General features: G+C 43.9%; 1 protein-coding gene across 4 annotated transcripts in view; it reads left to right on the plus strand.

Moving 5' to 3' along the window:
* Window positions 1-23,176, plus strand: part of capn10 (calpain 10) — a 66,026-nt gene extending 42,850 nt beyond the window's left edge. For all 4 annotated transcript variants that reach the window (XM_068042359.1, XM_068042362.1, XM_068042361.1 and 1 more), the window contains one exon: window positions 21,253-23,176. In XM_068042359.1, the coding sequence (XP_067898460.1) occupies window positions 21,253-21,271 (19 nt within the window). In that variant the 3' untranslated portion in view covers window positions 21,272-23,176. The remainder of the gene's footprint in view (window positions 1-21,252) is intronic.
* Window positions 23,177-25,560: the final 2,384 nt, after the last annotated feature.

Below are 25,560 nucleotides of genomic sequence, written 5' to 3' on the forward strand. Positions count from 1 at the left end.
ATTTGTAACTGTATCCTATAAACTAATAGCTGTCAGTGGATATTGGTTTATTTCTAACTGTCTGTAATAGTTTTAATTGTGCAATATTAAACTGCATTGGGGTCAAAAATCACAGACCCCCCGTGCCACTGTAAAATAATCTTGCTGCACCACTGACCTTTGCACATGACCCTGCCAGAGTATCTGGGGTCAGGGTGGGATGATTAATTTTAAATATCTTTGGCAGACACCTTGTACAACTTGTGTACCTGTTAGGGAATGGGAAGAAGATGTGGCGTCAGACAGCTGGCTAGGGTTGAGTTGGTTTTACTGGTTTAGAAGTTTTTTTTAAAGCCTGTTTGTAATTGGCCCCATTCTGGCAGTTTTCTGGCATGTCCAGACCAAGGCCCAGGCTTGGCCACCCAGGTGGGCCCTACTTGTGCTCCTCCAAGGACATGGGTACCTGCTCCAGCATTAGGATTGTTGGATGTTAGGAGACTAAAGCTGTGGGAATTCTACTGGGGAAAGCTTGCCCATTGGACCCATGTACTTTTGGCATCATGAGCCTTCCTTGGAATGAACAGAAATTCCGTCTGCCTCAGACACCAGCGGGAGTTGCCGTTGGAGCTTCTTTGGGATGAAGAACTTATGTTTCTGAGTCCTGCCCAATTTTCCAGCCCCATCAGGCTTCTTCCATTCCCTTTACTTCCACATTATGTACTGGGCTCCAGGGAATTCATGGTCCATATTTCTGTTTGCCTGCCTTCCTTTTTCTTTTGCATTCTATTTTATTCCACATTGTTTCTATTCGGTTTCTATTATCTTAATTTAACTTTTTTTGTTGTTATACATCACCTAATCTGTCTGTTGCATACTTTTTTTTAAAAAAAGAGAAAAACCTTTAAATTTTGAGACACCTTTCTTACTCAGTCCCAATATTATTTTTTGAGCCAGAACAAAATCCAGAAAATCAATTCCAGAAGCAATTTTTTGAGCTAACTGAGGAAAAGAAGTGTAAAGGTTACATTACAGACATGACCAGACCAATCTTCAACATGATTTTCTCATGGCAATCTTGCCACTGGTTGATAAAATACCTCATCGGCAGCCTGGGCAGTAAAACTGTACTTCAACATAGTAGCTCATCAGTGGCATAGCAATGGTTAAGGAAAGTTGCTAGAACATAGACCTGTGGTTATTTATTTATATTCAGTAACAGAAAGCATTACTTCAGTGTGTTTTGGTCCACACAAGCAGTTCTGTCCTTTGTGCAGTGAAGTCACATGATAAATAAAAGCATTCGGTAACATGTTACCATTAAAGGCTATATAGAGAAGCAACTGCAGGCAGACTCCATAGTTACTGAAAATATTACAGATCCTTTATTAAAGGCAAGGATTGTGCACTTAATTTGCAGTTCCGCAGTCAGGTCTTACTACTTTAATAAACTGTTGATCATAATTCTGTTTAGTCAATTATTAACCTTTGTGATTTTTTTTCCCTCCCCGAAGTGGCTTGCATGGCGCAGAAAATTAGTGGCCTCAAAGTAAACCCACAAATATTGTTCCAAATGTCTTTTTGTAACTAGAAATAAAGCTAGAATTCAATTTTGTTATTTAAAATTGAAGAAAAATAGTTACAAAAAGAAAATCTACACACCTGCCTTTTGAAATGGGTAGTTGTGACAACTGAGAGCCGGGAAAGATTTTGGTGCCACTTTTACATAGTACTTGAGTTTGCCTGTGCTGGTAATACCCAATTTCCACCAGAAGGGCTCGCTGTAGCTCAAGGTTTGGGGCAGCACTAAGCTTTGATTTGAATCAAAAAGAAAGCACAGCATTGTTTCAATTTTGTTCATAGTGAATGTGTTGTACTTGTTTGTAATCTATAATCAGTGCTAAGTGTTTTAGTTGCAATGTTCTCTTGAGACAGTGCCTGAGATTACTATCTAAATTGCATTTACAGAGAAATTTTACCATTGGTGTGCACCAATTTTTATTTCACACCCAGCAATAACCATTTGCATTTATATTGCACCTTTAACATAGTAAGACATCCCAAGACTCTTCACAGGAGTGATTATCAAACAAAATTCTGACACCAAGGCAAATAAGGAGATATTAGGTCAGGTGACCAAACGTTTGGTCAAGGAGATTTTGGGGAGCATCATAAAGGAGGACAGAGAGGTGAAGTGATTTAGGCAGGAAATTCTAGAGCTTGAGGCCTGAACAGCTCAAATCATGGTTACCCATGGTAGAGTGAAAAAGATCAGGGATAAGCAGGAGGCCAGAATTAGAGGAGGCAGAGATCTCAGAGGCTTGTAGGGCTGAAGGGATTACAGAGAAAGACAGGGGTGAAGCTGTGGAGGGATTTTAGAACAAATATGAGAATTTTTATATTGAGGCTTTGCCAGATCAGGAGCCAACGTAGGCCAGCGAGCACAAGGGTGTTGTGCGAACGGGACATGGATACAGGCAGCAGAGTTTCGGATGACCTCCAGTTTACAGAGGGTGCAAGGTGGGAGGCATTTGAATAGTTGAATCTAGAGGTAACAAAGGCATGGATGAGGGTTTCAGCAGCTGGTGAGCTGAGACGGGGTAGAGACTGGCGATGTTTTGGGGATGGGAGTAGGGTCTTGGTGATGGAGAGGCTTTAGGGTCGGAAGCTGAGCTTATGGTCATACAGGACACCTTGGCTGCAAACAGTCTGATTCAGCCTCAGACAGTGTCCAGGGAGAGGGTTACAATCGATGGCTAGAGAACAGACTTTGTGGTAGGGATCAAAGACAATGGCTTTGGTCTTCCCAGTATTTAAGGGGAGTACTGGATGTTGGACAAGCATCATGACAAATCAAAGGCAGTGGAGGGGTCGAGACATCTGGTGGTGAGGCAGAGCTGGGTGTCATCAACATACATGTGGAATCTGACGTCTTTAAGGATCACATTGCTGAGGGTCAGCATGAAGGTGAGAAATAGGAGGGCACCAAGGATAGATCATTGGGGGATTCCAGAGGTTATGGTGCTGAAGCAGAAAGAGAAGGCATTGCATGTAATACTCTAGCTACCTGGATAGATAGGAATGGAACTAGTCGAGGTGGGGGTGGGGTGCCATCCAGCTGGACAGTGGAGGGGAGGCGTTGGAGGAGTATGGTGTGGTCAACCGTGTCAAAAGTTGCAGAAAGATCAAAAAGGATGAAGTAGGATAGTTTGCCACAGTGATATAAGATGTAAATTATGACTTCAATAAGGCTGTGGCAATGGTGGAAACCTGATTGAAAGAGTTCAAACGTGGAGCTGCGGAAAAGACGGGCATGGATTTGTAAGGGAATAGGGGAAGACAGCAACACGTTTAAGGACCAGAGAGGAAAGAGAAGCCTGAGATGGGATAGTATTCCCATGGACAGTGGGTTAAGGGTGGGCTTTTTGAGGAATAGGGTGATGATGTAGAGGCAGACTGTACACAAGAAATAGGAGCAGTAGACCCATCAAGCCTGCTCCGCCATTCAGTACAATCATGGCTGATCTTAGGCTTCAACTCCACTTTTCCACCCGCTTGCCATATCCATTGATTCCCTGAGAGACCACAAATCTGTCTAACCCTGCCTTAAATGTATTCAACGATGGAGCCTCCACAACCCTCTGGGGTAGAGAATTCCAAAGATTCACAACCCTTTAAGTGAAGTAATTTCTCCTCAAAAACAGTAATCTCAGGATTACACCCAGTTCCACGTGCAAGTGAGCAGAGGAATAGGAGAATTGAGTGATTGAACACGTGGCTGGAGAACTGGTGTAGGAGGGAGGGCATCAGATTTTTGAGACATTAGGACTTGTTTTGGGGCAGGTGGGACTGTAGAAGATGGATAGGTTGCATCTTAGCAGGACTGGAACAAATATCCTCACAGTGCTGTTGGGGAGGGTTTAAACTAAATTGTCAGGGGGATGGGAACCTGAGAGGGAGCTCAGATTGGAGGGAAGAAAAACTGGCAACTTGTCAGGGGTGTGGGAACCAGGAGCAAGTATCAGAGAGGAATACCAAGGTGCACAGAATTCCAGGGGAGATAGATAGCACTAGAGTAGGGAATAGTAAGTTATTAAGTGGGGTCAGAGTAAGGGAGAAAGTAATAAAGTCTGAATCAGGGTTAATGTGCATGTATGTGAATGCATGGAGTGTGGTTAATAAGACTGGTGAGGTACAGGCACAGATAGCCATGTGGAAATATGATGATGTGGCAATAGCAGAGACCTGGCTCAAAGAAAGGCAGGACTGGGTGTTAGATACTCCTGGATACAAGGTTTTCAGGAAAGATAGGAAAGGGAAAAAAGGGGGAGGGGTGGCGGTATTAATTAAGGAGAGCATTGCAGTGGTGGAGAAAAAGGATGTCCCAGAGGGGTCGAGGACGCAATCAATTTGGCTAGTGCTAAGGTACAAGAAAGGAGCAGTTACATTGCTCGGTGTTGTCCATAGGCCATCAGCTAGTGGGAAGGACATGGAGGAACAAATTTGCAAGGAAATTAGAGAGAGGTGCAGAAATTATAGGGTAATAATAATGGGGGACTTTAATTATCCAAATATAAACTGGGATAGTAGTAGTGTAGAGGGCAGTGAGGGGCAAGAGTTCCTAGAGTATGTTCAGGTAAATTCTCTACAACAGTATGTTGCGAGTCCCAACGAGAAAGGAGACATTGCTAGACCTGGCTCTTGGGAATGATGTGGGCCAAGTGGATCAAGTATCAGTAGGAGAGCATTTAGGTGGTAGTGATCATTGTACCACAAGGTTTAGGCAGACTATGGAAAAGGACAAAGAGCAATCCAGGGTAAGAATAATTAACTGGGGGAAGGCCAACTTCAATGGGTAAAAATGGAGCTGGGGTGAATAAATTGGAGTCAAAAGCTGGCAGGAAAACCGGTAGATGAACAATGAGATACCTTCAAAGAAGAGATAGTTCGGGCACAGTCAAGGTATGTTCTCTCGAAGGGGAAAAGTAGGGCAAACAAAGCCAGAGTTCCCTGGATGACAAAAGAGGTAGAGATTAAGAGAAAGAAGAAAAAGTGTGCTTACGACAGATGCCAGGTAGAAAATACTATTGAGAACCAGGCTGAATATAGAAGGTCCAGAGGGGAAGTGAAAAAGCAATTGAGAAGCAAAGAGAGAGCATGAAAAGAGATTGGCAGCTAGAATTAAAGGAAATCCGAAATTTTCTATAGGCAGATATATCGTAAAATGGTGGTAAAAGAAAGAGTGGGGCTGGTAAGAGACCAGAAAGGGGATTTACACATGGAGGCAGTGGGCATAGCTGAGGTATGAAATGAATACTTTGCATCTGTCTTTACCAAGGAAGAAGATGCAACCCAGGCAATGTTGAAAGAGGAAGTAAGTCAAACACAAGAGGGGTTTAAAATTGATAGAGGAAATATTAAATAGGCTGTCTGTACTTAAAGTGGATAAAACATCAGGACCAGATGAGATGCATCCAAGGATACTGAGGGTGGAAATCGCAGAGACACTGGCTATAAGTTTTCAGTCTTCCTTGGACTTGGGGGTGGTGCCAGAGGACTGGAGAATTGCAAACATTTCACCCTTGTTCAAAAAAGGGTGTAAAGATAAGCCGAGCAACTCCAGGCCAGACAGTTTAACTTCAGTGGTGGGAAAACTTCTAGAAAAAATAATTTGGGACAAAATCTATAGTCATGTGGACAATTGTGAGTTAATTAAGGAAAGCCAGCATGGATTTCTTAAGGGAAAATCATGTTTAACTAACTTGCTGGAGTTTTTTGAGGAGGTAACAGAGTGGGTTGATGAGGGCAATGTTGGTGTGCATGGACTTTCAAAAGGTGTTTGATACAGTGCCACACAACAGACTTGTGAGAAAACCTGTAGCTCATGGAATAAAAGGGACGGTAGCAGCATGGATACAAAATTGGCTGAGTGACAGGAAACAAAGAGTACTGCTTAATGGATGTTTTTCGGGCTGGAGGAAGGTTTGTAGTGGAGTTCCCCAGGGATCAGTGTTGGGACCCTTGCTTTTCCTGATATATAATAATGACCTAGACCTTGGTGTAAAGAGCACAATTTCAAAGTTTGCTGATGATATGAAACTTGGAAGCATTGTGAACTGTGAGGAGGATAGTGTAGAACATCAAAAGGACATAGACAAGTTGGTGGAATGAGCAGACAGGTGGCAGATGAAGTTCAATGCAGAGAAATGTGAAGTGATTCATTTTGATAGGAAGAACATGGAGAGACAGTAAAAAATAAAGGGTACAATTCTAAAGGGGGTGCAGGAGCAAAGGGACCTAGGTGTATATGTCCATAAGTCATTGAAGGTGCCAGGACAGGTTGAGAGAGCGGTTAATAAAGCATACAGTATCCTGGGCTTTATTAATCGGGGCATAGAGTACAAGATCAAGGAAGTTATGTTGAACTTGTGTACGACACTAGTTCGACCTCAGCTGGAGTATTCTGGGCATCACACTTCAGGAAAGATGTGAGGGCATTGGAGAGAGTACAGAGAAGATTCATGAGAATGGTTCCAGGGATGAGAAATTTCAGTTATGTAGATAGATTGGAGAGGTTAGGACTCTTTTCCTTGGAGAAGAGAAGGCTGAGAGGTGATTTGATAGAGATATTCAAAATCATGAGGGGTCTGGACAGAGTAGATGGAGAGACACTGTTCCCACTCGTGAAAGGATCGAGAACTAGAGGGCACAGATTTAGAGTATTTGATAAGAGAAGTAAAAGTGACATGAGGAAAAACTTTTTCACGCAGCGAGTGGTTAAGGTCTGGAATGCGCTGCCTGAGAATATGGTGGAGGCAGGTTCAATTGAAGCATTCAAAAGGGAATTGAACTGTTATATGAAAAGGAAGAATGTGCAGGGTTACGGGGAGAAGGCGGGGGAATGGAACTGAGGAAATTGCTCTTTGAGAGTCAGTGCAGACACGATGGGCCAAATGGCCTCCTTCTGCACTGTAACGATTCTGTGATTCCTCATCTCAGTCCTAAATGATCGGCCCCTTATCCTGAGATTGTTCCCCCATGTTTTAGATTCCCCGACTAGCAAAAACAATCTCAGTGTCCAGCCTATCCAGCCCCTTCAGAACCTTTGTGTCAGTGAGATTGCCTCTCATTCTTCTAAACTCCAGCGTGGAGGCCCAATTTATCCAACTTCTCATCATAGGACAACCCCCTCATCCCAGGGACCAATTTAGTGTACCTGAGGAGAGGGAACTGTTCAACAATATACTTTTTTTAAATTCCAAAATATAGTTTATTCATAAAAATCTGTAAAAAATACATTACAAAACAGTTCCAAAAAGTACCAAGTCAAACAATACAAAGAGTGCAAAGGAGATCTGTTTCCTTCAATACAGCAGTGAGTTGCCTCACAACCCTTCCATTCCATTTTACCTGCCATGTACATTTTACAGCAAACAAATATTTTCTAGATACAATTCGAGGGGTTTTCCATGGATCCAGCCCCTCAGTTCACCTTGGTGGCGGGACTTTACACTGTGGTCTTTCCCTATCGAGCCTTTGCCATGGCTGCCCCAAGCTTTAGTGCGTCCCTCAGCATATAGTTCTGGACCTTGGAATGTGCCAGTCTGCCACATTCGGTCGTGGACAACTCTTTGCGCTGCAAGACCAGCAAGTTTCGGGCAGACCAAAGGGCGTGTTTCACCGAATTGATAGTCCTGCAGCAGCAGTTGATGTTTATCTCGGTGTGCGTCCCTGGGAACAGCCTATAGAGCACAGACTCTTGTGTTACAGAGCTGCTTAGGATGAACCTCGACAAAAAGCACTGCATATCTTTCCACACCTGCTTTGCAAAGACACATTCCAGAAAGAGGTGGGCAACCGTCTCTTCCCCACCACAGCCTCCTCGAGGGCATTGTGAGGAGGGTGTGAGACTCCGAGTGTGCAGGAAGGATCTGACAGGGAGGGCTCTTCTCACCACCAGTCAAGCTACATCTTGGTGTTTGTTTGAGAGTTCTGGTGATGAGGCATTCTGCCAAATGACTTTGACGGTCTGCTCGGGGAAACATCCAACAGGATCCACCATCTCTTTTTCCCTTAGGGCCTTGAGGACATTCCGTGCGGAGCACTGCCTGATGGATTGGTGGTCAAAGGTGTTTTTCCGCAGAAACTTTTCCACGAAGGATAGGTGGTACTGCACGGTCCAACTGGATGGAGCGTTCTGCGGCAATGTGACCAGGCCCATCCTTCGCGACACTGGGGACAGATAGAACCTCAGAACGTAGTGACACTTGGTGTTTGCGTAGTGGGGATCTATGCACAGCTTGATGCAGCCGCACACGAAGGTGGTCATCAGGATGAGGGCGATGTTGGGTACATTTTTCCCACCCTTATCCAGTGGTTTGAACATCATGTCCCTCCGGACCCGGTCCATTTTGGATCCCCAGATGAAGCGGAAAATGGCTCGGGTGGTCGCCACGGCGCAGGAGTGGGGTGTGGGCCAGACATGCGCCACGTAAAGCAACAACGTGAGTGCCTTGCATCTGATGACCAGGTTCTTACCCACAATGGAGAGAGATCACTGCTCCCACATGCTCAGCTTATGGTGTATCCTGGCTACTCGCTCCTTCCAGGTTTTGGTGCACGCCCCGGCCCTTCCGAACCATATCCCCAGCACCTTCAGGTAGTCTGACCTGACGGTGAAGGGGACAAAGGATCGGTCAGCCCAGTTCCCAAAGAACATGGCTTCGCTCTTGCCTTGGTTAACTTTGGCTCCCGAGGCCAGTTCAAACTGGTCGCAGATGCTCATCGGTCTGCGAACAGACAGCAGATCCGAGCAGAAAACTGCGACATCGTCCATGTACAGGGAGGTTTTAACCTGAGTGCCTCCACTGCCTGGGATTGTCACCCCTCTTGTGCTCGCATCCTTCCTAATAGACTCAGCAAAGGGTTCAATACAGCAAACAAACAAGACAGGGGAGAGAGGACAGCCCTGTCTGACTCCAGATTGGATCGGGAAACTTTCTGATTCCCACCCATTGATTAAGACTGCTCTATTGATGTTTGTGTAGAGCAGTTTGATCCAATTGCAGATTTCATACCCAAATCGCATTTTGGAAAGCATGTCCATCATGTAGGTGTGCGATATCCTGTCAAAAGCCTTCTCCTGGTCCAGGCTGATGACGCAGGTGTCCACCCTCCTGTCCCATACATAGGCAATCCATTCCCTGAGTAGCGCGAGACTATCAGAGATCTTCCTGCCGGGTACAGTGCAGGTCTGGTCAGGATGAACCACCAACTCCAGAGCAGACTTGACTCGAGTGGCTATGACTTTGGACAGAATCTTGTAGTCAACATTAAGCAGTGAGATGGGCCGCGAATTCTGATTTCTGCCCTCTCCCCCTTCCGCTTGTAGATGAGGGTGATGATGCCTTTCCTCATGAATTCTTACAATATACTAACTATATTAACAATATACTTTTTTTAAATTTCCAAAATATACTTTATTCATAAAAATCTGTAAAAAAAAATACAAGACAAAACAGTTTCAAACAGCACCAAGTCAAAAAATACAAACAGTTCAAATGATATCAGTTTCCTTCAATTAAGGAGTGAGTTGCCTCACAACCCTTCCATTTCATTTGTCATGCCATATACATTTTTACATTGTACAGCAAACGAAAATCTTCCCGATACAGTTCAAGGGGTTTCCCATGGATCCAGCCCCTCAGTTCAGCTTGGTGGGGGGGACCTTACACAGTGGTCTTTCCCCATTGAGCCTTTGCTGCGGCTGCCCCAAGCTTTAGTGCGTCCCTCAGCACGTAGTCCTGGACCTTGGAATTTGCCAGTCTGCAACATTCGGTCGTGGACAACTCTTTGCGCTGGAAGACCAGCAAGTTTCGGGCAGACCAAAGGGCGTCTTTCACCGAATTGATAGCCCTCCAGCAGCAGTTGATATTTTTCTCGGTGTGCGTCCCTGGGAACAACCCGTAGAGCACAGACTCCTGTGTTACAGAGCTGCTTGGGATGAACCTCGACAAAAACCACTGCATCTCTTTCTACACCTGCTTTGCAAAGACACATTCCAGAAAGAGGTGGGCAACCGTCTCTTCCCCACCACAGCCACCGCGAGGGCATTGTGTGGAGGGGGTGAGATATTAATAATATACTAAACTTGCAACATAAATCCAGAGACAGCCTCTCTGGGGTAGTCTCCCATTGTATCATTTTACACTACATGGATACAGATCCACTGCACAGTCAAACTATTGGGCCCCCTGAACATTTTTTTTGAAAACCCCTTAACTCAATTTACATGTTTAGAGAGCTGGGATTCTCCTCATCCACTGAGCATTTAAAATTCTAAATGTTAGGAGGGAGTTTTGTATCTATCCAGGCATCACAGTGTCCTAAATAGGATGAATAAAGTGTCAGCCAGCAGCCAAACAATGTAAACAGGTTACTGTCTGCTTAGAATATGAATTTCGACTACGGCTTTGGACCTGTAGCTGCAGTGCAAATTTATCCAAAAACACGTGGAGCTGACGGTGAGATGTTTATGCGGAGAGAGGCATGGTGAATCAGTTCACCAAATTAATTTTTTTAAAATGGCATCATATATTTGGTGCTGAAGAATTAGGATAGGAATATCCTCTTGGTCACTCCATACAGCATTCATTTTAAATTAAAATTAGCCTCATTTGAACCGAGTCTGTCCAAAACTAAACCATTGTAGTGGATATTTAATGTTCTCCACTTCTGAGGCATAGCTTTATTTATAATGTATGTGTTAGAAAACATGGTCTACTTGTCAGTGTCATTTTGTTTTGATGCATTTAGGAAGAGAAATAGTTGATCCAAAGGAAGATAATCCAATTCAGTCCACAGAACTTAAAAAAAAAATGAAGTATGGGATTCTGGTAAGTTTGAGTGCTGACCTGAAATCGAAGGATGGAGTAGAAAAGATTGTTAAATTAATGGCTCCAACTTCAAAGATAGGCAGAAGGAAATTTTATATACCTGCTATAATGATGGTAGCATCTTTAGTGCATTATAGCAGTAGCTCCTGGCCAGTGTTTATAACAGTGAAGGCTTCATGCCAGCAGAATGTATACAAGATCTGAATCATTAGTACATTGTGTGATCCAGCTGTTGCATTCATGTTCCATCCGACCATGAGGCTAAATTATTGATGTGCTGGTCTTGCCATTATACTGATCATCCAGTAGTTACATTACTGATGATCCTTGGGTTATTTTGTCGGTGCTTTTGCCATTATAGGGACTGTATTATGAGTGCAGCAAGAAGCTAGACCTAACAATATAGACCAGAGTGTTGATATTATCAATGTACTGTGAAGGCTAATGAGGAACAAAATCTTAGAAGCACTGAAAATAGATCACCCAGTAAACAGAACATGGATAAAAGCAAATCTTACATTTCATTAACAATACCAACAAGTATAGGCCTTAAAATAGCATCAACAGAGACAACAACATCTATGTTCCAGGAACCCTGAAAGCCATCCTAAAAATAACACTATTAATGGACCCTGCTGTTCAGAACATGCTGATGTGTTGCTGATCATAATCTCAATTTCCGCTTGCCATCTAGAATGCTATCAGTATGAAATATTTACAGGCTTAGTGAGGATGCAGGCCTGCAATCATAAAAGATCTGCATGCTTAATTAACCAATTTATCATAAGTAGGTTTTAAATTAGTTACATTAGTCGGACTGTCAAAGGCCTCCATCCGTTTTGTGTGCAACTGAATACCCCAAATGCATGTCTCATGAAAATTTATGAAATTTGGACATATCCCTCTTGGATATTTGAACAGCTAATCACAGCCAACTAAAATGGTCACAGTATTAAGCTACACTAAGGTAGGTGGTGGCGTAATGGTATTGTCACTGGACTAGTAACCCAGAAACCTAGGTATTGCTCTGGGGACATGGGTTCGAATCCCACCACGGCAGAAGGTGGAATTTGAATTCAATGAATAAATCTGGAATTTAAAGCTAGTCTAATGATGGCCATGAAACCATTGTCGATTGTTGTAAAAACCCATCTGGTACACTAATGTCCTTTAGGGAAGGAAATCTGCTGTCCTTACCTGGTCTGGCCTACATGTGACTCCAGATCCAGAGCAATGTGGTTGACTCTTACATGCCCTCGAAATGGCCTAGTAAGCCACTCAGTTCAAGGGCAATTAGGGATGGGCAATAAATGCTGGCCTGGCCTGCAATGCCCACATCCGATGAATGAATTAAAAAAAACTAAGGTATGCAATGATTTCCTTGTCATTTGAAATCTCCCTACCTCAATAGAATCTATTCTAAAGGATGTGATAAATGGACACTTGGATAATAATGATCTGATTGGGCATAGTCAACATGGATTTATGAATGGGAAATCATGTTTGACGAACCTGTTGGAGTTTTTTGAGGATGTTGCTAACAGAATTGATAAAGGGGAGTTGGTGGATGTGGTATACTTGGATTTTCAGAAGCTTTTTGATAAAAGTCCCCGACAGGAGGTTGGTTAGCAAAATTAAAGCACATGGGATAGGAGGTAATATACTCCCATGGATTAAGGATTGGTTAACAGGCAGAAAGCAGAGAGTAGGAATAATGGGTCATTTTCGCATTGGCAGGCTGTGACTAATGGGGTAGTGCAGGGATCAGTGCTTGGGCCGCAGCTGTTCACAATATATATCAATGATTTAGATGTGAGGACCAAATGTAGTACTTCCAAGTTCACGGATGACACAAAACTAGGTGGGAATGCGTGTTGTGAGGAAGATGCAAAGTGGCTTCAAGGGGATTTGGACAGACTTAGTGAGTGGGCAAGAACATGGCAGATGGAATATAATGTAGAAAAATGTGAGGTTATCCACTTTGGTAGGGGAACAGATGTGTAGAGTATTTCTTAAATGTTAAAAGAGATTAGAAAGTATAGATGTACAAAGGGATTTGGGTGTCCTCGTCAATAAGTCACTGAAACCTAACATGCAGGTGCAGCAAACAATTAAGGCTAATGGTATGTTAGCCTTTATCGCAAGAGGATTTGCATACAGGATTAGTGAAGTCTAATTGTATAGAACCGTGGTTAGACCGCACCTGGAGTACTGTGTGCAGTTTTGGTCCCCATGCCCTAGGAAGGATATTATTGCCATAGAGGGAGTGCAGTGAAGATTCACAAGACTTGTTCCCGGGATGGCGGGACTGTACTATGAAGAGAGATTGGGGAAACTGGGCCTGTATTCCCTAGAGTTTCTAAGAATGAGAGGCGATCTCATTGAAACCTACAAAATACTTAAAGGGATAGACAGGGTAGATGCAGCTAAGATGTTTCCCCTAGTTGGCGAGTCTAGAACCAGGGAACACAATTTCAAAATAAGGGAGAAACCACTTAGGACAGGGATGAGGAGAAATCTCCTTACTCAGAGTATTGTGAATCTTTGGAATTCTGTACCCCAGAGGGCTGTGGAAGCTTAGTCGTTGAGTATGTTTAAAACAGAGATTGACAGATTTATAATACCAATGACATAAGGGGATATGAGGATAGTGTGGGAAAAAGGCATTGAAGTGGATGATCAGCCATGATCGTATTGAATGGCGGGGCAGCCTCGATGGGCTGAATGGTCTACTCCTGCTCCTATGTTCCTATAACATTTGTTGCTGTGTTCCTATATATTTCTCTTGCACCACTCTGCCTTGGGTCTCCTTTGCATTTCTTCCTCCCTCCATACCATTTCCCACTGCGGAGCCTTTATCTATTTTGGGCTGACAGTCAAGGATACTTTCTCTAATCTGTTCTGCCTTTCTACCTCTCTCTGCTCCTTCTGAAGCCTCCTCGACACCAACTGGATCTTGCTTTCGGGCACCACTGTAGTCTTCCACTCTTCAATTCTTCTTGTCCTGTTATTTTTGTCTCTGAAGCACTTTGGAACACTTTATTATGTTAAATGTGCAAGGTAAGTAAGTTGTTGTTGCTTAGTTGTTTAAATGTAGTTTTTCACAATGAAAGAGGAAAATACAACAGCAAAGACCAATGTAAGCCTGCTAAGGGGAACATCTCACACCTGGTCTTTTAAAATATATTTTATTAGAATATTAGTTGATCTGTGGTGATACATCTGCGTTTTGAATTAATTTATAATGTCGCTGTACATAGTAATGAGAGTAGTTCTTCCCCTTAGGTTAGTAACTAAACTATGAATATTGGAAGTGTAGACTTTTCTAACAAATGAAGTAGCCCATGAGGAACTTCAATATCTCACTGTAACTTCTAAATACTGTGCAGTGTAATATGCAAACTGAATGTAACATGCCGAAGGATTCTGATAATATACCCTGCAAAGCAAAACTCGGAGTTTTCTTAACACCATTTGGATCCCTGAGATGTGTTGCAACAGACAGACAAACTCAAGGGTTCAGTGGCAGATGTTCTGCTTACAATGGACACTAATATACTTCAATTGGAAAATCGCTTGCAAGCAGTTGATTTCATTGTGAATTTTAGGTTTTGTATTATAACCTGTTGTTGCAAAAGATAGTTGGCTCAACACTTATCATGAGCCATTCGTTGCAAAGCAGAAATCAACAGAGTTGATCAAATGCTGAGCTACACTGCTATATCAGCAGAGTAAAGGTCTAAGACAGTTGATGCTGTACAGTTGCAGGCTATAAAATTGAGGATACCAGCAACCCGAGGTAATTTTAAACTCTATGATCCTGTGATTATTTAATTTTAATAATAACACCACAGTATATTATACTATTCTACTAGAAAACCATGGTCACGGGACATGGTGTTGCATCTCCGCCCCTGATAACACTAACTAAACTCCACTGGAAGTGGTTAGCAAATTCTGTTACCTTGGGTCCATGGTGACAGACAATCTGACCCTTGATGCAGGGCTTGATACATGCATAAGGAAAGCAGACCTTTGGCTGATTTGCAAAATGCACACGGGATCACACCAAGCTGACCCTTAGGACCAAGCTGATGGTTTATAAGGCCTGTGTTCTCAGCATCTTGCTGCATGGCTGTGAAACACGGGAGACTTACAGCTACCAGGAAAAGAAGCTGTATAATTTCCATCTTCGCTGTCTGTGGCGCATTATGGATATATCCTGGCAGGGCAAAATCACAAATGCGGCAGTCCTCTCAAAGGCAGAAGTCCCAAGTGTGTAGGCACTAATCAAATAGAGGTGGCTTTCGGTGGATCGGACACATCTGCAGGATGGAAGATGGTCACATACCCAAGGACTTTCTGTATGGTGAGGTAGCCAAGGCTGGATCTTATTCTCCTCCCGATGGTGGATTTCGTGGGCGGGGGGGGGGGGGTGTGGAGGCGAATCGGAGTGGCAGCTGCTACCATGGAACCTGACGCCGGGATTGCCGCTTTCGATTCTTCCCGCCCAGAGGCCATTTGAGGCCCTTAAATGGCCTATTAACAGCCACTTAAGGGCCTCTTCCCTTCGCCGCTCGGATCTTACTGGGGATGGGGGCGGGGAAACGCCTTTGAAAACGACACACCCTCCCTGTGGTCTTGGTGGGGTGGTGGGGTGTGTCTTTCATGGGCAATTTGTGGCCCACGGAGAACCTCCATCAGGAACCAATTCACTTCCTGGGTCCCCTCTCCCCCAGACCAAATGCCCACCCCTCCTTGCTGGGGCCTTCCAGACTGCCTCAGCAACCCTGTCTCACCTACCTCTTCTTTGAGATTCCATTGCTGGGCCTGGGTCCGAGTCCTTGGCAGTATCAGCAGTGGTCACCATCAACAGGCGCCAACGTCAAATACAACAATTCGCTGTCACTTGGCAGCTTCACGCAGCACTTGTGGCAGAAGCTGCCTCTCAAGGATCTCGCAGCCATCAGCAAAGGTAAGCCAAGAGAAGACACCCCACCTAAATGAATTGTTGGCTGCATGTCCATTGTCTTTCGTAGATGGAAGAATGCTAACCGTTGCTCTGAAATGATATCATTTGCATGTTTCTTCTGTAGCCATTTTGAATTGAAATTGCATTGTTTAATATGAATTAGTACACTGACTTATTTTAATTCTTTACCCACTTATTATAAAGCTTATCAACTGGTAATAAATTGCAAGGCTAATAATGTTATCTCCACTAGGTTTAACTTTATATTAAACTTAATGGGCTCTTGTTCCAAGGAAACTTCAGGCACAAACCATTGATTTCATTATAAAAGTATCATTGGAAAAATTGACATTAGAATTTAAACAACATTGAGCTTGTGTACAATTTAGAATTGCTTAGACAACAATAAAATCACACCTTCTGAATTCTATCTCAGATTAACCCCATAATTAAAATTATGTACTCATGGTTGGCTCAAGCATGTCTAAAAGATTCCAAGTATTTTGATGGATAATGTTGTAGTGTAGTATGGCTTTCTCATGAAGCCAGGTTATATGCTTCACAGGAAGCTTATAAACTTGCAACAGGCATGAAGCTGTGAGGTAATGAGCAGTCATGAAGATTTCAGGTGAGGTGGTGCCGCCAAGAGATGAAAGTTGGAACAGTTGTGGGGCTGTCACTTTTCATTCTAACTTCTGCCTTGCTTTAAAAGACCTTTTTAACATCGAACCACACCTTTGAAGACTACTATTGAATCTGTATCTACCACCCTATCAGGCATTGCATTCACAATCCTAACCATTCATTGCACAAGAAATGTTTTCCCTCATGTCACCTCTGGTTCTTTTTGGAATTGAATAATTATTTGAAGGAGAAAAAGATTGCAGGGATTATGGGAAAAGATTCAGGGAGTGGGACTAACTGGATTGCTCTTCAGAAGAGCTGGCACAGACTTGATGAGCTGAATGTCGTCCTCCTGCGCTGTACTATTCTTTGATTCTATGATCCAATAAACAAAAGCCTGGTATTAAATTGGCTTCAGCATAGCTGAAGGAAAAGGACTCTTAAAAAAGGTGGAAGGGCTCTATTGATACTTTGTAAAGACCACACAGTAAAGGATGGATCACCAATGCAACAAGAACAATTCCAGGCTGGCTGGAGGTCATTTGAACACCTGCTTACTTAATTTGGTTACATTGTGGACACAGGAAACAAGTGAAGTGTCAATCAATCGGCTCAAGTCTGTGCCCACTGGTTATCGACCCTTCAGCCGTTGGAAACAGTTTCTGTTTATCCACTCTGTATAAACCCTTCATATTTTAAATAACCTGTATCAAATCTCTGCTTTGCTGTCTCTGGTCTAAGGATAGCAACCCCAGTTTCTCAGCCTATCCATGTAACTGTAATCCCTCATTCCCTGGAATCATTCTAGTAAATCTCTTCTGCACTCTTTGCAAAGCCTTCACATCCTTCCTGAAGTGTGGTGCCCAGAATTGAACACAATGTTCCAGCTGGGGCTGAACTAATCATAAAGATACAGCACTGAAACAGGCCCTTTGGCCCACCAAGTCTGTGCCAACCAACAACCACCCATTTATACTAATCCTACATTAATCCCATATTCCCTACCACATATCCCCACCATTTGCCTACCATCTACATACCTAGGGGCAATTTACAATGGCCAAGTTACCTATCAACTTGCAAGTCTTTGGTTGTGGGAGGAAACTAGAACACCCAGTGGAAACCCACACGGTTACAGGGAGAACTTGCAAACTCCGCACAGGCAGTACCCAGAACCAAACCCGGGTCGCTGGAGCTGTGAGGTTGTGGTGCTAACCACTGTGCCGCCCCATTGTTTTACATAGGATTAGCATAACTCTCTGGCTTATGTAATCTAATTATGAAAGAAATACACATCTTGCATTGTACACCTCACTTGTTAGAACAGCTTTTGCACAAGATCTTATCACTTAAGTTGTGACTAAAGTTCGTTTTTTTCATAATCTGCTTTTATCTTCAAGATGTAAGTTTTTTTTTACTAATTATCAAATTGCTACTTTGTCTGATCTATCACATTAACATTCAGATTGCCTGCAGTGTAGCAACACTACTGCTAAACACTGCAATCCATTTCCTATTGGCCCTCATGTCGTTCAAATAAATGAAGTCATAGGCTGGGATTTTACCGGCACCCCTGAGGTAGGATCTGAGGGACCGGGCGGGTGCTGTTGTCCGGCGATCTTTCCGGGGACGGGTTAGGCTGACAGCCTTCCCCCCCCAGAGCCTTCCCCCCCCAGAGGGCAACAGAGGCCCTTAAGTGGCCTATTAATGGCCAATGAAGGGCCTCTTCCTGCCACTGCTGGGATTTTACCAACGGCAGGGGAACTCCCCAACGCGGGGTGGATGCCTTGTAAAATGAGACGCTCTCTCTTTGAGGTGGGGGGGTCCCTCCACCGTGGGTAATTTGTGATCCACAGAGGATCCCACCCCCCCCCCGGGAGCTCTTCCCCCTGGTCTAAACGACCACCACCACCTCCCCCCGCCCCCCCCCCCCCCTTCACCAGGGCCTTCTGGATTGGTCCCAGCAACCTCGCCTTACCTACCTCTTTTCTAGGGTTCCACTGCTGGGCCTGGGTCCGTGGCCTCTGCAGTACTGGCAGTGGCCACAACTCCTGGTGGCGCTGTCGATACTGCTGAGCTGCCAGCCCTCTGATTGGCTGGCAGCTCTTGGATGTGGGATCCCTGTCCATTTAAAGCCTGTAAAGGGAAGGGGATCCTGCCTCCTAAAACTTGGATTCAATAAGACTGGAGGATCGCTCCCAGGGCTGGGACACGAATAGACAGAACCCCGCCTTTTTAGCCCGGTGCCGGGAGACCCACCTTTTTTTATATGTTTATGGGATGTGGGCATCGCTGGCTAGGCCAGCATTTATTGCCAATCCCTAATTTCCCTTGAGAAGGTGGTGGTGAGCTGCCTTCTCGAACTGTTGCAGTCCTTCAGGTGTAGGTACACCACCAGCGCTGTTAGGAAGGGAGTTCCAGGATTTTGACCCAGCAACGGTGAAGGAACGGCAATATAGTTCCAAGTCAGGATGGTGTGTGGCTTGGAGGGGAACTTGCAGGTGGTGTTTCCATGCATCTGCTGCTCTTGTCCTTCTAGGTGGTAGAGGTCCTTGGTTTGGAAGGTGCTGTTAAAGGAGGCTTGGTGAGTTGCTGCAGTGCATCTTGTAGATGGTACACACTGCTGCCACTGTGCATCGGTGGTGGAGGGAGTGAATGTTGAAGGTGGTGGGTGGGGTGCCAATCAAGCGGGCTGCTTTATCCTGGATGGTGTCGAGCTTCTTGAGTGTTGTTGGAGCTGCACCCATCCAGGCAAGTGGAGAGTATTCCATCACACTCCTGATTTGTGCTTTGTAGATGGTGGACAGGCTTTGGGGAGACTGGAGGTGAGTTACTCACCTGCAGCACAAAATTCAGCCCATATTGTGCAAAACAGACTGGGGTTGTCAGAGAAATTTGATACTCAGCAAGAAATATCTCCTGGAACGAGGTAAAAATATTGCTGAATATGTTTGCAAAGTGAATAGCAGCAGACTCGTGGTTAAACCATTGTGGCTGTAACTCATTTGTGTAGTATCAATTAAATCACTATCAATCAAATTGTTTTCATGATTGAGGAACCTTTAAGAATTTGTACTGAATAGTACAAAACAGTACCATGAACAATGAATGAAAACTTTGCTTTTCATACTTTCAGTTGTTAGAGTCCTGCACAAAATTGAGATTTGCAAATGGCTATCCACTGTGAATCAGCTATATGTCTAGCTGATACAGATGAATGGAATTAGAAATTTCAAAGGTTTAAAAAGCAAGAAAAGGTTTTTCCCCCCACTAATTTTAGTCAGTTGTGTTAAATGGTTCTTTAGAGAGATGTAATGAAGCAGGTCATGAGATCAGTCAAAACCATAACCAAGCAGGTAATAAAATGGCACAAGACGTTGGCCTGGATTTTGTAGTTAGCGATGAAGGGGTGGCACTTGTTGTTGGCCTTGAAAAAAGCTGTCCAGAAAGATTTAGTGGGTTCTGTGGTTGCCATTTTTCCCCTTTTAGGATGTCATTTTTAATCTGGCGCTATTCCGGATCTCTGGTATCTAGGAACAGTGAAGTCATCAAGCAAGTTGAGCAGTGAATCAGATTGAAGAATTCTCACAAACAGCAAACCAGGAAATAAAAAAGCACTGATTATCATTCACCTTTTAATCATTTCACAGAGAGCAAAATAAAGATTGGGACATATAAACTCTTTTTAAAAATCTAAGGAATTTTTATCATGGAATGGAGGGAATGACACTAACCTTTTAAAATTAGTTTTTGAGGGCCACAGAAGTTGTTCGGCAGTAATTACGACTCAGTACACCATTAAAAACTCATTGCACCTCATTCAACAAAGGCATAACTTTTTCAATGGTTTTAACAGCGAGAATAGTGCATAAAAAGTTGATGTTCACATCAAATCATTGATTCTGTGCTGATTGCATTTGCAAAGACTGCAACCGCTCACCCTGTGGAGGAGCAGGATGGTACTGATTGCAGCTGAGGAATTTCTGTGTTTAATTGCACATGTGTGAACGTTAGGAGTTGCTGTCAGTGTTACACAGCAATGATGGCGAATGCTGATAGGTTCACCGTTATAACAACCACACATTCTAGGCCCCTGTCATTTTATTTTTCTCTCTGTCAGTTCCTGCAGTAGTCTACTTTCTGGCTTTCTTTCTGGTGTGCTTGTACAGAGTTCCAACAAATGTATATCCATCTCCCATTGAAAACCCATTCCAACGTCTTCCAATGGTTCAAAATTTAGTACAAAACTGATTAGCAGAAGAGATGTTCTCAAAAAAGGAATGAAGAATGTGGTGGGGGTAGGAGTGCGGGTAGTGCAGAAATACATTGTACTTATCGAGTGACTTAGGCAGGAGCATATTTCCCAAGGGAAAATTTATTGTGTTTGTATTGTTAAGGGAAGGAATTATGCCTGTAGGAAATTGAAGGGCTTAAACAGCAATCATTTTGGACTTTTAAGACACTTTTCATAAATTTTATTTTTGTTGGCAGCATTAATACGGATTTTGTAATGATTTTTGCACATTTCTTTTCTCATTTGGATATTAATTTACATTCAGGTTGTGAAATGAAGTGGCACTGTAATTTATGGTTGGATTACTTTCACTTTTGCAGCAGGCCAAAAATAAGAATTCATGATCTGCTTGCATGCCTGTTTAGTCTCTCTGAAGTGAATATTTTCTGATCCCATAGCAACCAGTAATACCACTGAAGATGGTTACAAATCACATACATATGGTACCTTTTAAGTTTGTAAGTTATAACTTTCTGTCTTGTTTCCGTGAGCTCTCCTATACCTCAGTGATGCAGAGGTAGGACACAGACACCAAATCCTTCAAATGCCTGCCTGAAAACAATAAGAAAATATAATCAGAAGAGAGTCGATCTGGAGGCGTTCACTCTGTACAATTTGCACATCACAAAGCCCGACCCTCTCGGCACTAATAAAATGTGACACGGCTCGTCATTGTAAATAAGCAACTCTGCTTTAAGCAGACTGGCAACGTGCTTGACGCGGAGGAGAGAGAACAAAAGCTGCCTCAGAACTGGACGCTACTTCAAAGAGTCAGCAGCTCTGCAGACAGAAATGGACAAAGAGTCGATCAGTCTCCTGCTGCTTTGATGTTACTGAAGGCAAATGAAAATGACATTTAAATTCAGTTTGTACTTTCAGCACACACCGTATTACACAGTTCACTGAATTTTAAAGGTCCGATTCTGTTCTGCTTATGTTGTGACCTCCTCTGGGCTGGATTTTTCCATCATTTTAAAAACAAAACTGGAACTTAGGCTGCTGTTCACTGATGTCATTGTTTTTCTTCTAATTTGTTTGACGTCGGACTGTACTAAGGTAGAATATCCCCTTTCAGTGGATGAGCAGCCTCGCATTATTTTTTCTCACTAAGTAAATCCTGAGTTGTGGTTGGAAACAGATCAATAACTAAATATTCACTGAGATGTTTTAAATTCAGTATTCATCATTCAGTAAGAACGTTTGGGTTTGCCCATAGAATGTTGGGCATGTGACCTCCTGCACGACTTTACAAAGAACAGTACAGCACAGGAAAGGGCCATTCGGCCCTCCAAGCCTGCGCCGATCTTGATGCCTGCCTAAACTAAAACCTTCTGCACTTCCGGGGCCCATATCCCTCCATTCCCATCCTATTCATGTATTTGTCAAGATGCCTCTTAAACGTCGCTATCATACCTGCTTCCACCACCTCCCCCGGCAGCAAGTTCCAGGCACTCACCACCCTCTGTGTAAAGAACTTGCCTCGCACATCCCCTCTAAACTTTGCCCCTCTCACCTTAAACCTATGTCCCCTAGTAACTGACTCTTCCACCCTGGGAAAATGCTTCTGACTATCCACTCTGTCCATGTTGCTCATAACTTTGTAAACCTCTATCATGTCGCCCCTCCACCTCCATGTTCCAGTGAAAACAATCCGAGTTTATCCAACCTCTCCTCATAGCTAATGCCCTCCAGGGACATTTACACTTCTGAATAATGTATCAGCTGTGCTGGTGCAGACTTAGTACTTGCAAACATTACCTATACGAGTATAAGTCTAATAAGGAAATGGTTTGCACTAGTCCAGGTTTAATATGGTTATATGCCTTTACCTACACTGGTATTGGAGGAGAGTTCCTACATTGAGTGTTGTTTTAATATACTATTTCTGAGCTAGTTTCATGGTGTACTTAAAATCATTGTGAAGTGTGTATACTCGAATAGCAAGACTTCTGTTTAAACTAGAAACTGCCTGTTAATAAGAAGTGAGTGCTTCAGAAAAGCTGGCATGAATAGGTTTCTCTGTACAACCACTAACTGTTGGCTGAAGTTGTACCCTTGCGCGCTTCTCAGTCCAAAATCTCTCATTTATTAAAGTGAATGGGAGGAAAATCGTGGGCCGGACAGCGCAGAAACGGAAAGCCCCTGTCATTGTGGGGGTTTTTTTTTGAATCACCATATTATGTCTAACAATTTTGTAAAAACTATCTCACAAAAATATTTATTCTCGATGTAATTAAAGGTACAAGGGTAGTACATGCTAGACCTTTCAGATGAATGCAGCAGAATTTTATTTCCTGTTCTAATTAGTGATATAAACTCACTGATGTGAGGCATTAGCCCATCCCAACTATTCCTATTATAATGAGTAATTTTTCCTTACTGTTAGTTCAGAGTCTACCCTTAAAGTATGTTATGAACAGATACATTTTACAAACTGAAAATTTAACAATTTTCAGTTTGTAAAATGTATCTGTTCATTTAAAATTTAACAATTTTCAGTGACTTTTTATTGGGGAAAATTGTGCTCCTATGCAAAAATTGAATAACTTTCTCTTTACAACTAACTGAATTGTAAATGCAAGAAATGCTGGAACCACTCAGCAGGTTTGGCAGCATCTGTGGAAAGAGAAGCAGAGTTAAGGTTTCGGGTCAGTGACCCTTCTTCGGAACTAGCAAATAGAAGAAATGTCAAAGGTTATAAGCAAGTGAGCCGGGGGTGGGGCAGGAGATAACAAAGGAGAAGGTGTAGATTGGACAAGGCCACATAGCTGACCAAGAGGTCATGGAACAAAGGCAAACAATATGTTAATGGTGTGTTTAAAAACAAAGCATTAGTACAGATAGGGTATTAACGAACTGAAGGTTGAGCAGCAGCAAGTACAAACATGATAAAAACAGTGGGTAAGCAAACTGAACAAACTACAATGAAATGAAATGAACAAAAGAAAAAAAATTGTAAAAAATGTAAAAAAGAAAAAATAACTAAAAATAAAAGTAAAATGGGGGGCCCGTCATGCTCTGAAATTATTGAACTCAATGTTCAGTCCGGCAGGCTGTAGTGTGCCTAATCGGAAAATGAGATGCTGTTCCTCGAGCTTGCGTTGATGTTCAGTGGAACACTGCAGCAAGCCCAGGATAGAGATGTGAGCATGAGAGCAGGGGGGAGTGTTGAAATGGCAAGCAACCGGAAGCTCAGGGTCCTGCTTGCGGACTGAGCGGAGGTATTCCGCAAAGCGGTCACCCAGTCTGCGTTTGGTCTCCCCAATGTAGAGGAGACCACATTTTGAGCAGCGAATACATTATACTACATTGAAAGGAGTACTAGTAAATCGCTGCTTCACCTGAAAGGAGTGTTTGGGGCCTGGGATAGTGAGGAAAGAGGAGATAAATGGGCAGGTATTACACCTCCTGCGATTGCAGGGGAAGGTGCCATGGGACGGGGACAAGGTGGTGGGGTAATGGAGGAGTGGACCAGGGTGTCACAGAGGGAACGATCCCTTCGGAATGCTGACAGGGGAAGGGAGGGGAAGATGCGTTTGGTAGTGGCATCACCCTGGAGGTGGCGGAAATGGCGGAGGATGATCCTTTGGATATGGAGGCTGATGGGGTGGAAAGTGAGGACAAGGGGAACCCTGTCATGGTTCTGGGAGGAAGGGGAAGGGATGAGGGTAGAGGTGCAGGAAATGGGCCGGACACGGTTGAGGGCCCTGTCAACAACAGTGGGGGGAAATCCTCGGTTGAGGAAAAAGGAGGTCATATCAGAAGCACCGTCATGTAAGGTGGCATCATCAGAGCAGATGTGTCGGAGACGGAGAAACTGGGAGAATGGAATAGAGTCCTTACAGGAGGTAGGGTGTGAAGAAGTGTAGTCCAGGTAGCCGTGGGAGACGGTGGGCTTATAATGGGTATTAGTAGACAACCTATCCCCAGAGATGGAGACAGAGAAGTCGAGGAAGGGAAGGGAAGTGTCAGAGATGGACCATGTAAAGGTGAGAGAAGGGTGGAAATTGGAAGCAAAGTTGATAAAGTTTTCCAGTTCAGAGCGGGAGCAGGAAACAGCACCGATACAATCATCAATGTACCGGAAAAAGAGTTGGGGGAGGGGGCCTGAGTAGTACTGGAACAAAGAATGCTTGACATATCACACAAAAAGACAGGCATAACTAGGACCCATGCGGGTACCCATAGCAACACCTTTTACTTGAAGGAAGTGAGCGGAGTTGAAGGAGAAGTTGTCAATGTGAGAGCAGGTTCAGCCAGGCGGAGGAGGGTGGCCTGGGGATAGGTTGTCTACTAATACCCATTATAAGCCCGCCGACTCCCACAGCTACCTGGACTACACTTCTTCACACCCTACCTCCTGTAAGGACTCCATTCCATTCTCCCAGTTTCTCCGTCTCCGACGCATCTGCTCTGATGATGCCACCTTCCATGACGGTGCTTCTGATATGACCCCCTTTTTCCTCAACCGAGGATTCCCCCCACTGTTGTTGACAGGGCCCTCAACCGTGTCCAGCCCATTTCCCGCACCTCTACTCTCATCCCTTCCCCTCCCTCCCAGAACCGTGACAGGGTTCCCCTTGTCCTCACTTTCCACCCCATCAGCCTCCATATCCAAAGGATCATCCTCCGCCATCTCCAGCGTGATGCCACTACCAAATGCATCTTCCCCTCCCTTCCCGTCAGCATTCCGAAGGGATCGTTCCCTCCGCGACACCCTGGTCCACTCCTCTATTACCCCCACCACCTCGTCCCCGTTGCATGGCACCTTCCCCTGCAATCACAGGAGGTGTAATACC

Source organism: Heterodontus francisci, chromosome 11, assembly GCF_036365525.1.
Source record: "Heterodontus francisci isolate sHetFra1 chromosome 11, sHetFra1.hap1, whole genome shotgun sequence".
NCBI classification, from domain to species: domain Eukaryota; kingdom Metazoa; phylum Chordata; class Chondrichthyes; order Heterodontiformes; family Heterodontidae; genus Heterodontus; species Heterodontus francisci.